Here is a 15609-nt window from a genome sequence, read left to right as displayed (position 1 = left end):
CGTTGTGGCTGCCCTCAGAGCAGTGGTTGCAGACCACATTTTAACCACGGCACAGAGATTTTTGGAAAGCACCCACTAACAAGATTGGAAACTTCTTTATGTTTGGTTTTGCTAATCGTGGGTGGGTCTTGGTCAGAAAAAAAAGGAAAAAAATAAATAAATCACCACATCAAGCAGCAATGTCACTTTTTTCTTCACTCCCTGTAGCACGCCTCTCATGTTACTAGTTACACTGTCTGCAAATACTTTGTTTTTCACTTATTTTATCATCCGTCTACATCTGTGTATGGATGTCTACATGGAGACATGTTGACTTCCACTCAGCATTGATCAAAATGGTCACAAACAGTTCAGACTACACCTCTCAGCCTAAATCCAATGCGCCCACTGTTCAATGGCTAACCTGGGCGGGGAGCTTAACATCCATCCCATTTAGTTATAAGGGTGTAAGAAGTAGGAAGCAACCTGCATCCCAGGCTGGATGTGGCTCTGGGCAGCCTGGTCTGCTGATTGGTGACCCTGCCCATAGCAGGGGGGGTTAAAACTGGGTGATCATTGTGGTCCTTTTCAACCCAGGCCATCCTACGATTCTATGATTTTAAGTGCTTCTTTCCACAAATCAACCACCAAATATCTTTTTGTACATTAAGCCTGCACTTAAACAGTGATTTATTTTGCATACTCTGCTATGGGGTTGCCCTAGAGGTCCTTGCATATCAGAGCAAATGCTCTTAGGACTCCACTTTTTTTCCATAGCTTGACATAAGAATGCATAGAGCACTTAATGACTTTTGAATTAATCAGAATTTCAGCAGCTTGAGAGCAAAGTATTCAAGCCATTGAGGAAAAGAGAAAGACTGTTTCCCTCAACAGCCTGTACTGGAAGGAAGCAAGGATGGAAGAAGGAAACCTGGAGCATTGCTGCCAGATGAAAAACAGGGGGAAAAAAAGCAACAGCTCGTAAAAAGGTAAAAGTTAGAAGTGAGCTTTGCCCCACAGAGATCAGGCAGAACAGTTCTGAGAGAGACACTCTGTGGCCTTGCAAGAAGCAGAGCACAGTTGTGGCGTTCTGTGCAAGAAGCGTATGCAACGTAAGGTACACATGCCATTTTTCTGCTTCTTCTGCCCGGGCTTCTTCTTAGATGCTGCTGATTCGGATGGTGGAGTGGGCTGTTTTGTAACAGGGACTGGTTCTACTTTCTTGCCTGAAGACTTGGATCCTTCCGACTCCTTAGTTACATGATCATCTTGAGCTGCCTTCTGCTTCTTCTCCTTCTTCTTCCGTTCTCTAATGCCAGCAGATGCCTCAGTCGTGCTCAGGGGAACAGGAGTAACGTGCTCTTCATCTGTACTCAGGGCATCAGAGAGCTTGAAGTCCCGAGGTGTGCTTTCAGAGTCAGATTCGTGGATGTTCCCATTCTGAGCTTCTTTCTTCTTGTTCTTCTTCTTCTCTGTTTTCTTTTTATCGCTCTTGGTAGGCGGAAGCTTTAGGTCCCTTTTCTGCTTCGCAAGGACTTCATCATATAATGTTTCTTTCATGAAGAGCCAGAAGAAGAGAAAGATGACTGTAATAACCACAGAAGGAATGAGGATGATGAAGTAGGTAGACTCATAAAACTCCATTGTGCTTTTTCTTAGCTGTATTTAAAAAAAAAAAGAAAGAAAATCTGAAAGACAAAATGAAACAAGAATTAGTTTTGGCAATGTATTCCTCAGGACTATTTCCCCCCTCCAATTAGAACAACAAAAGACACTTTGATATTGTTTCAGAAAAATCTTAAACGTAGCTTTTAATGACGTTGTTAAACTAAATCGATGCTGGATAACTTCTGTAATCATGTACCACTTCCTATAAAGCTGGTGGCCTGTACAGGAAGGCACTGCAGGTTGTAAGGCTGACGATCTCAAAGCTCTTTCCCCACATTCACTCATCTTCCTCACCTCCTTTCCCAACTGCATTGTATTACCTTATAGTTTTTGATATCAGAAGCACAGGAGACCACAGTTTCAGAGGCTGTGAAACAAGGACTCGCAGATGCAGAACAACACTGACTCTTTTTAAATACATTTCTCTTCACCTAAGTCAAACATCCTGAATTAAGACTGGCACAGCAAGTGGGAGCTAAGTTCCAGTTTTTGCTTTCAGATTTATGAAAGCTTCAGCAGCGGGATGAGGAGAAAGGAGACAGGTCTAATCTGTAGTCAAACATGATCAGGTTTCTTTTTCTTCCCCCAAACTGCTTTTCATAGTCTACAACCCAGCTTTAAGCCCACGAAAATTCCACGCATTCATGGGAAAACAGGAAGACCTGCTACTTATTTTGCACATGTAAAAGAATACAGCATCTATGGTAGGAGGAGACACAGGAGAAGACTTTTAGCTTGGAGGAGAGAAGACTCCAGGGAGACCTCACTGTGGCCTTCCAATACTTTTTCCCCCAGAGGGTGGTGACGCACTGGAACAGGTTGCCCAAGCAGGCTGTGGATGCCCCATCCCTGCAGGCATTCAAGGCCAGGCTGGATGTGGCTCTGGGCAGCCTGGGCTGCTGGTTGGTGACCCTGCACATAGCAGGGGGTTGGAGCTGGATGAGCACTGTGGGCCTTTGCAATCCAGACCATTCTATGATTCTAAGACAACTCTTCAACTCCAACTGGGAAAGCTGCTGGGGTGTGAGGGAATCTAATCCAAGCTGTGTGCCCACAACCTTTGTCACCCAACCACAACATCTAAGACCGTCAGTATGTGCAAAGGTGCCCAACAAAAGCTCCTTCTAGGGCTAAAAAGATGGGGAAGGGTCTAGAGGGGAAGAAGTACGAGGAGCACCTGGGGTCCCCTTGGTTTGTTGTCCCATAGCAGTGGTTAAGAGGAGGCTTCATGGCAGCTTCCCACAGGGAGCAGATGGGCCACACTGAGCCCTGCTCTCTGGTGACAGCAGTAGTTATTGGACAGAGTGGCTGTGATAATATATTTGTACAGTGCATTGAACAGCACAGAAAGCGAGGAGCGGGAGCTCTAATTTGGCTATTAAGTTATCAAAATAAACAGCTAACATTTCAATGCTCTAATTGTTCACCAGTTGTCTTAAGGCTAAGTCTCCTCCCAGTCTGTATACTTAGCTTCCTGAGCAAGCACAGCTCGATGAAAAGGTTTGCATCTGGAACTGCATCCAGGACAGGGTTTCAAAAGGGCTGCAAAAGTGGGAGAAAGAGACCAGATGCATGAAACTAATTCGAAACAATTCGCTGCATCTGTTTGATAGAACCAGCTTCCTGCACCGAGTGATACAACGTTAGTTATCACTTGAAGGAAACAGTGAAATTTTGCTTCCACCAAAGTCAATATTGAATGTGTATGGGAGAAACTAATCCCTAAAGTAAATATGTGATTAAGCAGATTTTTCACGAGTGTAATTAAGTTGATCATTACCATACATTACTGCCGCAGTTACAGTACCTAACCATGAAGAGCCCAGAACACACCAGCTCTGCCTCATCGATACACAGGCACATGGCTGCCCATGGAAATGGTGGTCATCAAGGCAGGCCCAAAGATGAGAGAACCATGGGATGGTTTAGGTGGGAAAAGACCTTACAGCTCATGCAGCCCCAAGCCCTGCCATGGGCAGGGACACCTCCCACCAGCTCAGGCTGCTCATGGCCCCATCCATGGCCTTGGGATGGGCACCCACAGCTCCCAGGGCAGCAGTGCCTCACCACTCTCCAAGGAAAAAGGGGTAAGTAGGTGATGGTTGTCATTTAGAGACCAGAGAAGCCAGTTTAACACAGGCTCAGCTGCAACACACCAGCACGCATCAGGCACAGCTACAGCCCAGACACTCAGCTAACTCAGGTCTCCAGCTGCACCAACCCTAAAAGATGCCACAACACACTGTTAAGGAAACAAAGGCAAGTATGATGGTCCCTATATGCTTTACCCAGACCCCAAAAATGCTTTGGAAACTGTAATAAGAACTTGTTTGTTCCCAGAAAGGTGATGTTTTATTAGCCAAAGAGGTGTGTATGTGGCTGGGAAAGCCCCAGATCTTCCTGATTAGCTAAACACAGTCACATTAAAATCTCCTCTGTATTTTTTCTGTGTCCAAAGCGAACACCAGGTAATGGTGTGACCTCCTGGAACAAACACACTAATTCCCCCTCCCAGCCCAGAATAAGCAAGGTAACTGCCACGCTATCCCTGGAGGTGCCTGGGCCAAGGGGATGGGGCCCTGGGCAGCCTGATCCAGTGGGAGGCATCAAGCTCATGGCAGGGGATGGGACTAGGAGGGCTTTATGGTCCTTTCCAACCCAACCAGCATCACCTCCTGGAGCACACCAAGACTGACTTGCAGGCCAGCTGCCAAAGCCACATCCTTTACCACCTGCTCCTCGCCAAGAGGTCTTTGCAAGGTGACACCCTCACTGCTGAGTAAATGGGAAGGGGTTTGCCTTGCAAAGCTGCCAGCTGTCCTCCAGCAATCTCCAATCACTAAATCAACTTCTCCATTCCCATTTATACTTCCATATTTCTCAACAAGCCACCAAGGAAGAAACAGAAGCAATCAGGAAGGAAAAAAAAAAGAATCCCATAATGCAATAAGAGAAACAGGACAGAAGCTCATCCTGTTAAACCTGAAAAAAAGTGAATGCTGCACAACCTGAAAACCTCCACACATGAGCTCCAAAGCTGTCAAGCCACGGCTTGCACACACCCTCAATGGAGCTGAGAAGTAGCACAGAAACCTCAAGTTGGTTTAAATCTTAAGGCTATTCAGTTTAACACTCATCTGGGTATAAAACCATACCTGGAAAAGTATAGGGCACAAATGATGGAGCAGGTCAGCCTGTGCCCACACAGCACTCAGTCTGGGACAGGAGAACAAACTGCATCTGTCCCAGTCTGCACACAGACCCGGTTAATGTTCCCATCCAGCATTTAACAAAAGAATTGCTCTTCTGCTCCCCTGAACAAAGGCCACGCTGCAGAAACTACTTCTGAGCTCCAGCACAGTGTTATAGTTTGCACCTGACTTCTTCTGCTAGTTAACACTGGTCTGGATTTCATAACACACCCTCTGCTTTCTGCATTTAACTCTAAGGTTTCACTCAGCACCGACACCGCATTTCACGGGGATATTCATTCAGTTTAGGTCCAGGGGATTAACTTACTTGGGAAGACAGAAATAAATTATAGCTCCATCTGGCTAATGAGTCACCCGTAGTTTAGCCCCAGCATGTTACAGGCACTGCTCCTACCAATGCCTGGGTGTCGAGATGCATGTCATCTCCAGAGATTTGTGCTTCTAAAAAGGTAACACTAAACACAGGGGAGAAACACAGGATCATATCACAGAATCATAGAATGGCCTGGGTTGAAAAGAACCACAATGACCATCTCGCTTCAACCCCCTGCCGTGTGCAGGGTCACCAACCAGCAGCCCAGGCTGCCCAGAGCCACATCCAGCCTGGCCTTGAATGCCTGCAGGGATGGGGCATCCACAGCCTCTTTGGGCAACCTGCTCCAGTGCATCACCACCTTCTGGGTGAGAAAACTTCCTCCTAAGACGAACCTAAACCTCCCCTGTCCCAGTTTGAATACTAAGCTATTTAAGATACACGCACGTCTTAGCTAAGGCAGCAGCTCCTTTAATTGGGGTTTCTCCCCAGGCATTCTCTCAGCAGCAGCTTCATGAGACCTGCAACAGAGATTTAAGGCATGATGCACAGAGGACAGCCAGCTCCATCACTATAAGGAGCTTTCCTGTCCTCACTCTCCAGCAGACAAGACTCAACTCAGTCACCTGCCTGGCAAGAGGACACAATAAAACCCCTCGCATTCAACAGTCACCAGGAGCACAGCAAGAAACCTCTGAGGAGCAGCTGCACTGTATAAATTGCTCAGAGATAACGCTCTAACACTTCTTCCCTTTAATCCACACACGGTTAGCAGCACACTTCACATTAGCCAGCTGCAAAGAGGATCATCCCAAAAACAGCTTCACTCCCGAACTCATCCTCCCACCAGCTCATGCAGCAACACAGGCACGGAAAGAAGGAACTTAAGCCTGATTTGACATGGCAAACAAAATGCAACAGGTTCAGCTCATCTACACAGCACGGGCAAACAGCTCAGGTAATACCTGAGCATCATCTAACCCAGGGCTCAAGACCACGGGGGGAAAAAGCTCCCTGAAGCTCCCTGAAACCCCAGAGATGATTCATTTCACATCAGCATTGCTACTGAATTGCAGAGTTGGAACATAAGGGTTTCTTTTGGCGGGGTGGGTGTTTTTATTTATTTACAGCAGTCATGTAACATCACAGAAAAACCAACTTGTTCCGTGCACCAAGACGTGACATTGAAGCCAGCAGAGCTCCTGAAACGTGACACTACAGCAGGCAGCAGTGAAAGCCAGGCCATCACAGCAGGCAGGGATTTCAGTCCATCAAACTTGCCCCAAGCTCGTTAACACCCGACTCATTTCAGCAGGTAATGAGCCCTTGCAGTGCCATGTCCTCCACCTTCCTACTGCAGGGTTATACGCTCCCAAAACCATTCTGCTCTGCAAAGGAGCAGACTGAGGAACGGAGCATAGGAATAGAGCGAGGAATAGACCATACCTGAACACCATTTTAAAGGCAGAAAAATAAGGTGCTACATACATATCTCACCTGCCACCTGTGTGAAAGGCACAGCTCCCGGTAAGCTCACACACCACCTTCTTCCAGGTTGCCTTTTAAGCTGCACAGTTGAAAGGCATGCATAAAAAAAGCAGCCATAACCCAGAGAACTCATAGATCTAAACTGACCTGCAGCTTTGATCCAGATGGCAAAGTCCAATCCACTTTTTTCATATTAAACCCTGCATCCAGAGCTACACTTGACAGCCTGTTGGCAGAAGTCCTCTCAAAACCCAGAGCTGGGGCAAAGCACAAGAAACAGCAGTGCAAATTCAGAGGGTTTCATTTAAATTACAGCCCTGACAGCTTGACTCCTACAGCGAGAGGAAAGCTTTAGCCACCAATATTTACACACCAAGCCATTTGAGTATTAAAGTAACTCCTACCTGGGAAGGAGATCTATCTGAGTGCAGCTCAACAATGCTCAAAACCCCCTCCCAACTGTTCACAGCGAGAGCAGAAGACTTGTCAATAAATCTTTCCCTTCTTCGCTTGATTACACTGATACAATTAAGCCATTTGCAGAGCACGATCTCAGCGCTTCAAATACCCTCTAGGTAAATATTTTCCATTCCAAACGTGCCGCTGTTTGTACCATCTGTTGGGCTCTGCCTGCTCTCAGCTGCTTGATGTTAGTTAACAGAAACACGCGATTTATTAAATTCCAGAAACGAGTCATTTTGCTTCAACTGAAGCCTTTTTCATTTTCTTCCCACCCTTTTTAAATATAGCTTTAGAATCAACACCTTGGGGGGGAAAAAATGCTGCAGCAGCCCTGCAGCTGATGGGATCTATCCCAAGCTTGGAACTAACTTCAGCTGAAGCAAAGAGAGCAACCTCACATTGACACAGACCTGTCCCAGCACTACCACAGAGGCTCCAAGGAGCCAAAACATCCCCAGCTGTATCTCCCAATTGCTGTCACTTGCATTGCCTCAGACTGTGCAGTTTAACAGCACCAAGGGCTACGAATTCAGCGACACTAACACCAAAGATAACAGAAGCAGCCCTGCTGCCACTGACCTGCCAGCAAGCACACTGAGCCAGCTGCACCTCACAGCTACATAGAATGGCTCAGGTAGGAAGGGACCCTACAGCCCCATCCCCTGCCATTGGCTGCTTGCCCCACTCCGGCTACCCAGGGCACTCACAGCTTTCTGGGCAGCCTGTTTTAGCACAATAAACCCAACCTCAAGTTAAGCCTTAGCTTTGGCTCTACAAGCAACACAAACCTGAGTTTATATTCTCTCTCATGCCATATTACCTTCTCTTTTCTCAGCCATATCAGAGTAGGATTACCTACTAAAAATAAGAGACAGCTACCAGACTAAAGGCCAAAGCCAAGTTTACTTTATCAGCCTGAAGAGCAGTTCCTGAGCATTGTGGGGTCTCTAGCAAGATGAGCCAGGCACAGATTTAAGGCAAGATTCCTAGGTCAGCACCTGAAGGCTGCGTGCCCTGCACCTGGATGGGAAGAAGCAGGCCCTGTCTGTCCTGCTATTTTCATCAGCTGTTGGAGAAGTTAGCAGAGGTTTGTACAAGCCAAGCTGATGCAACAGTCCAGAACAGCTCAGGTTTACTACACACAAAAGCCATTTACACAAATTTTAAGCTATTATGCACCTCAACAAAGGCCTTCTGACATCTGCCCAGTCTGTTGTATAAACACCCATCGCCTCGCTCAGCCCCGCTGCTCACAGCCCTGCAGCTGCAGGTTGGTACCCGGCTGTGCTCTCATTGCACCCTCCTCATCCCCTCCTCCATCTGCTGACACAATGCAAACATCATCATGCCCAGCTCGCTCCTGCCAAAACCATGCAGCTCTCAGCTGGGAGGCTATCAGGCAATCTAACACCCATGCACTTTAATCCTCTTCTGACACAGCACTAAGCTGTACTGGCAAGAGCGTATTTCTTCTTCTGAGCCACCCACACCTACCTGGCTGGGCTCTGGGAGCTCCACTTGGATCAAACAAGCTCTGCAGCACTTGTAGCCATGACTCTGCTCACCCTGGTCACAAAGAAGGCTCAAATTCCAAGCTAAAAACAAAAAAAAAACAACACAAACCCTCACATCCTCTCTTGAGCAATCTGTGGCTGCTATGTTCATTTTACTTCCACATCCAATTCAGCCTCTGCAGGCACAGGGGGACAGGGGAAAGCAGGTACAAGCAGCAGCTCCACGGTACCCAAACTCCTCTTTTGCTTTCACTGCAACCTGCAGAAAAGAACAGCTCTTCCCTTTTGCAGCACATACAGTGAATTTACCTAAATATACATTGGTGTGTTATATACCTCGCTTGTATTTAGAAAAAATCAGTTTGAAATAAGACAGAAACAGAATGGAAAAGGTCTGCAGCTCAACTTCTTTCTCTTCTTTTTTTCCCCCTTTTAAAATGTCTCTGCAGATCGCTGTGAAAATATGAATGGAATCCAGGAACTGGGAGGCTCACTTAGAAAAGTGGAGAAAAAAAAAACACAACAGGTTTTTATATAGGAGAGTGCAACTAGTGAAGGAAAAGCCCCAGGTGTGTTATCTGCCCACAGCCCCTCAGCCTCAGGCACCTCCAGGGATGGGGCACCCACAGCTCTGAGCAGCAGGGCCAGGCCCTCACTGCCCTCTGGGTAAAGAGCTTCCTCTTCACACCTACCTTCAATCTCCCCTCTTCAGTTAAAGTCACACCACCTTGTCCTAGCACTATCAGACCATAGTGAAGGTCACTCTCTCCTGTTTGCAGGCTCCCTTTAGGTACTGGAAGGCTACAATGAGCTCACCCTGCAGCCTTCTCTTCTCCAGGTTGAACTCCCCCAGCCTGCCCTCATAGGAGAGGTGCTGCAGCCCTCTGAGCATCTCCATGCCCTCTGCTGGACCCTCTCCAGCAGCTCCACATCCCTCCCATGCAGGGGCCCAGTGCAACTCCAGGAGATCCTCAAGAACCCAAGGAGCTCCTGGGATATACATGCCTGGGATTGCCCCAACCCAAGCACAGCAAGAACAGTCTTCGTTTATTGCTTGATTCCCATAATTACAACCTAACTCAACCCTCAGCCGCTGCAGTCAGACATGTCAGCACGCTCACTGGCATTTCTCTCTACACACAAGAAGCGCTGTTCCCAACCTCCCACTCACCCCACAGGTCCCACAAGCAGCGGTGCTGATGGAGCCACAGAGAGGCTCTGACCCTGCAGGGCTGCTGAGCGCTGCGGTCCCTCCAGCAGAACCAATTAACCTTCAACCCCCCCTTTCCCCCCCCCCCCAACACACACACACACACCCAACCAAGCAGTCCCACAGCCAGGCTGTGCACACCCCAGCAATGTCAAGCTACTGCCCTGCAAAACTCCACCCACAGTCAAGGTCTTGCATGGAACTGGGGTGCAGAGGTAATGGGGTAAAGGGCAGACAGAGCCTCAGCATAAATGAGAAAGCATGCGAGTTTTCCTATAATATGTGACCAATGCTTTTCCTGCAAGGGTATGTTATACCCATAGTAAGAGCACTAACTTCATTCCTATTAGAATTTCTTTCCCCTACAAAGAAAATTAATCAGGCAAAGATATTTTTAGTACGAATACCATAAAAGCAACTTCACTAAGACATAAATGCATATTTAGTGGATGAGAGCAGAAGTCATCTTCTGCCAAGGCAGGTATGAGCCCAGGAGAATCGTTTGAGCATTCATTCCATTTCTGAAGTGAAGCATGTGCCTGCAGCCCCCTACCCTGCTGCAAGAGGAACAAAGGAAAAGGAAATGACTAATCAAAGCAACAGCGCATTCATATATTTTGGTATGTGGAAAGGGAAAATTGTAGTGCTTATTTTTAACATTCCCAACAGGGGAATGCACTTCCATACGTATGCCAGCCACCACGTAGCCTCAGCAGCTCAAAGGAGGGGGGGGGGGGGGGAAGAGACTGTCTAGGCAAGGAGTTACGTGTTTTCTTCCATCTCCCTCCTGGCAGCCCGAGGCTCTGTGCGTATATATGCCCAGAGCATATAATTTCCATCCTGTGCTCTCTGCACTCTGTGCTCCCACTGGAGGCTCTTAGGGGCAAACATGGGAATAGATCTGCTCAGCACAACAGGGCAGGAGCCCAAAGGACCCTGATGAGAACCCAAAATGAGAGCTTTCTATGCCCTCCCTAAAAGGGACCAAAGCCAATCGGTGCAGTAACAGCCTGCCCTGGTCATTTGTGCACAGCACAAACACTGCTGGTCTACTGCCTGTCTGTCCAATTGTTCCTCCACCTTGTAATTAAGGACTACAATTCCCCCTCTTGCCAAGCCCCAGAAGGCTCATTGTAATAAAACCATTTTAAATGATAAACCACTGCTGAACTGTAACAGCTCAGGTCCCCACAGCTCTGACACCATCAAATGCAAAAGCAGCAGAGAAACTAACACTGACCATTCTTACACCAGGCTTCGCAATCACCACCCCGCAGGCTGCTGGAAGCCCAAAGCTTACGCAGGTCTTTATCCTGGTGCTGCAAAATGACAACCTCGGTCATTCCACCAGCAAGATTTTCCCATTCTTTCTGTTCAGTCTGTTATACAAAGAGACTGGAAGGCTGACAAAAAAAAAGTGCAACTCAATGATCCATATTTTGAACAGGGGAGGACAAAAGGAGAAGCCACAGCAGGGGGATTCCTAGAGGGAAATGCAACTGCCCTACCTTGGAAACAGGCAACAGGTTCAAGGCGAGCTGTTAATTCACATAGGGAAATCGTAACCTTTAAGTGATCGCAAGTCATATCTGATTGAGATGCTTTCATGTGGGTTCTTCTCACTACCTGAAGTTTTGAGATAAGGCACAGGTTAACGACAGCAGCTGAGCTATTTCGGTTGTCTCCAAAGAGAAACTAAGTGTGATTGCTGCATCAAAGTTACGGTAAACGTGGCACGGATCTAGCCACACTGGAGCATCACAAGGCAGCAATGAAACACGAATGCAGTTAGTTCTCAACCCTACAGCTTCAGAAGAGCAGCTTCAGCTTAAGCTGGGTGATAGGAGGAATGCAGGCTCAACATACAGAAGTCAGAGTTTGTCCATCATAAATAGAGGCATCATCAACACGCACAGCACAGCTTCCAAACTAGGGCCTGTGAGTCCCCCAGCTTCACGCTGCTGCACGCAGCTGGGGAAGCACTCCATCAGCACAGCTAGTTTTGCCTTCACTACTACATCCCACAGCTGTGGTTGAGGAAGAAACAACACAGAGATAGGATTGAAACAACCTGAGCTGGCACCGCTTGCTCTCCTCACTTCCCACTGCTCTGGACTATCCCAGTGCCATACCCAGCCCACCAGCTTCCTCCAGCCTTACCTCGCAGGGTGGGGTTGAAGCCAGAGGACAATGCTGGCATGGGAACAAATGCACCCGCGGCCTGTTCATACCCGTTTTGAACTGCAAGTTGGAAATATGCTTTCAGTTATCAAGGCAATGAGCTGCTCGGTGTGGCAGCAGCATTGCCTGCAGCCTTCATGTCCCAAGTCCCCCAGCAGCCAGAGGCAAAGCAGAGCTCAGGATTGCAGGGAATGTGCTGTGACGGATACAAGAGGCCTCCAGCAGTCCTTTGCTAGCAGCCATCGGTGAGTTTTAATTCCCGGTTACGTTGTTAAGAACAACACCTGCATGGGAGGGCTGGATTTTATTACAAATTGCGCATTACACTGAAACTAAATTGCAAGATTAAAACCCTGAGCTGTATTTATCCAACCCTTCAAATACAGAGGATGGGTCAAAGTACACTGAGGGTCTGTATCACAGAAGCTGATGATGGGTTTGCCACAACGCTGCTGCTTTGACTTTCTGTACCAGCAGCCATCTGCACCAAAGGACGAGCAGCATCACCAAAAGTCACTTCTCAGCCAGGTTAGTTGCTCCCCAGCACAGCTCTCCTTCCACACGTACCCCGAAGCATGGCAATACCCAGCACAGCATAGCACTGGCACAGCTAAGCTGCTGAGAACTCTTAGAAAATATTAGTTAAAGGCTTGGAAATGGTTGGGGAACATAAAGCTTTAGAAGCAATCCTTCCACGCAGCATTAGCAGCATACAAATTACTCCAGCGTACTTCAAAGCGTAAATTGCATTATAAGGTGGAACTTTCAACTCTATATCAAAGCACAGTGTGAAGTTTAAGGAACTGCTGCTAAACTGGGGTGATTTCTCCACTGAGACAGCGAAGCACTGAGGTTCCTCTCCACCCTCCTTCAAGAGAGGAGGCAACCCATTTATCAAGGGTGGCACTGCAGGCTCACATCACCACCCACCCCCAAACACCAACCATGTTACTGCAGGCACCTCACTGCTGCAGCTGCACCAAGACACCACTCTTTTACTTTGTGGACCACTTATGCACATGCAGGAAGCAGCACAGTATTCCAGCACACTGTCTTAAAGATCCCCCTCCAGCACCAGGGGAAAGGCTCCTCCACAGCTTCTTCATGCCGTTTAATTATGCCCAAGCCATGCTGTGAAACTCCCTTTGACCACCTTCCCCCTGTGGGTGCTGATTCCATAGAAGAGCAATGCTGAGGCTCGCTGGCATTGCTCTGAGCATTAGCAAACTGTTGCCAGTTCCACACGCCAGTTCACTGCATAATCCCATATGCAGCCTAGCACTGGGAGCTCACCAACAGACAAGAACCACACTAAAGATGCATTCAGAGTGCATCCCTACAGGTTTGCTGATTTCCTCCACTTGTGACCATAAGGACTAAGCTCGTAAGAGTGACCTCAAAGCTGCATTTCATCATCAGAGCTCCAAGTTCAAATCAACACCCTGGAAATGTCCCATTCAAACAGCCTCAGAAGCCTCCAAAGCAATCAGCTGAGCTGATCAGCGTGCTCAGATGTGAAGTACAGCTTTCAGGAACACGTAGGCTTAAGAACATGCGAGGTTGCTTTAAATAATGGAAGAAAAAACCACCCTAAAAACGCTCAGCAAAAGAAATGCAGAGTGATTTAGGTCATTTCCTTCATGCTTCTCTGGGTTCTCGCTCTCCTTGCTTTCCTGCCCCCCAGTCTGCTCCTCCTTTGGCATGCAAGGATTTCATCAATATTTCACAGCAATCACACAGATGCAAACTTAATTGCCTCCAACTTTGGTTACACCTCTACCGCTCCCGCAGCCTGTAATGGAGAGGGGGGATTAAGAAATCAATTAAAGAAATAGGCACGCCAGACACACAGCTATGGAATTCTTCCTTTGGAAGAATGGGGGGGGGGGGGGGGGGGAAGAGGAGGAAAGCAGGGGGCTGAGGTATGAAAACACCTCATCCAGGATTTCCATTGGCTTTCACAACTTTGGAAGCAGAACCCACCAGCTGGCACTCGGTGCACGGCTCAGCCCGCAGCCCACAGGAGGCACAAGCTGTAACCATACCTCAGCAACCCTCCCACCAATCCACGTGTAAAAGTGCATCAAGGAGGAGATGAGAGCCAACCTATCACCCCATAAACACCCTGTGAGCTCCCACCCTTGTAGGGAAAGCCTCACGCCGTTGTGCATTTTGTACCAGGCTCCAACCCATTAAAAGCTACTTTAAACAAAAATAAATGTGTTTTTACAGACACACACATGCACACTAAGCTGTAAAGAGGTTTACTAAACTTAGCACGCAACCCAATCCTAGCAGCACCGTAGCAAGGGCTGTGGATATGGAAGTGACCTTACAGGAAGGTAACAAGTGAGGTAGTGCCTAGCAAGCAGAAAACATAACGTGCCCCACAAATCCTCCCTGAAGCCTGGCAGTTTGCAAGGCTTTGAGATATGGCCTCTGTCCCTCTTTTGGGCAATGCCTGTCATTGGCAAGGATGCTTTCCCAGCAAACGTTAGGCCAAGAACTCATCTCCGGTCAGTCTGAATATGGAGAAGTGAAGCTCTGGTGGATCTTTGCCACTGCTGTGAATACAAAATGAGGCAGCATTGGTAATGTGAGAAAGCAGCAGTTTTTAATCACTTCATCTCAGAGTAAGTTGCACACACTCCCGACAGGTATTTACACAAGCAAAGGTCAGTAGGCGTGAGCTAGGATACAACGTTCATTCACATGCTCCACTTGCTAGCAGCTTCCCAACAACACCCCCACTGAGAAGCACAGACACCTCCTGGTCAGTGAGGAAGATGTGCTGAGCCCTCCTCCCTGGGTTAAAGGAGGCAGAGAAGTTCCCTCCCAGCACCAGGAGGAAGAGCCTTTCTGCAACAGCACTGCTCAGCTCAGAACTGAAAATGCCCTTTGGAAGGCTGTGAGTAATCTGCTGTAGTCCTTGTGCCTGCTGCTCTCAGATGAGACCGAGAAGAGCAGAAGTGATACTGCAACATGGTCCACATCCCTGTTCGTAGAGCTTCCTTCCAAAAATGGGACTCCACTGCATATAAAACCACGGGCACTGGCCTTACTTTCCCTTCTGCTACACAGGAAGGCAGGAACCTCCAACCTCCCTTTGTGCCAGGGTGCTCAGACAGAGCTGCAGTGGGCAGGTTTGGGTTCCCAGCAGGAAGAAATCCACCTGACCCAAAGCGAGGAGCACAGCTGAGTCACAGCCCTGAAATACTTCTGCCACCGGGCACTCGCCTTGAGAGCTTGGGAACTGCTCACTTCCTCCCACAAACCGGGCTGCGCCAGTTTTGGCCTCACTCAATGAAGATTTTCAACTCAGAACTCCCCAGAGGACAGGCTGAGGGGGAAAAAAATATACAGTTATAGGCAGTGGTCAGATTAAACCAGGAACAACACAGTTATCAGCTGCCTGACATTATAGGCTCTCTTATCAGTCAGTCATGATTTGGTCCAATCCTGGCACTCTCCCCAAAGAGCTGAACCTTGTGCAATAGCTTAGTCATCATCTGCCTCGACAGCTCCGCGCTTGCAAATGGATCACAAGTCCTCCCCAGTGCCCCTGCCGGCAGCAGTCTCCTT

At 48.0% G+C, this 15609-nt stretch overlaps 1 protein-coding gene across 17 annotated transcripts in view; it reads right to left on the bottom strand.

Moving 5' to 3' along the window:
• Positions 1 to 15609, bottom strand: part of KTN1 (kinectin 1) — a 73349-nt gene that overhangs the window by 52423 nt on the left and 5317 nt on the right. For 8 of the 17 annotated variants that reach the window (XM_072339098.1, XM_072339104.1, XM_072339105.1 and 5 more), the window contains exon 2: positions 1107 to 1667. In XM_072339098.1, coding sequence (XP_072195199.1) covers positions 1107 to 1623 — 517 coding nt within the window. In that variant the 5' untranslated portion in view covers positions 1624 to 1667. Of the gene's footprint in view, positions 1 to 1106; positions 1668 to 8616; positions 8718 to 15609 lie in introns of all 17 variants that reach the window. The other 9 variants (XM_072339101.1, XM_072339108.1, XM_072339112.1 and 6 more) reach the window with 3 other exon arrangements.

Source organism: Excalfactoria chinensis, chromosome 5 (genome assembly GCF_039878825.1).
Source record: "Excalfactoria chinensis isolate bCotChi1 chromosome 5, bCotChi1.hap2, whole genome shotgun sequence".
Taxonomy (NCBI): domain Eukaryota; kingdom Metazoa; phylum Chordata; class Aves; order Galliformes; family Phasianidae; genus Excalfactoria; species Excalfactoria chinensis.
The sequence above is the reverse complement of the archived record's forward strand: the minus strand, read 5'-3'. Positions and strand labels throughout refer to the sequence as shown.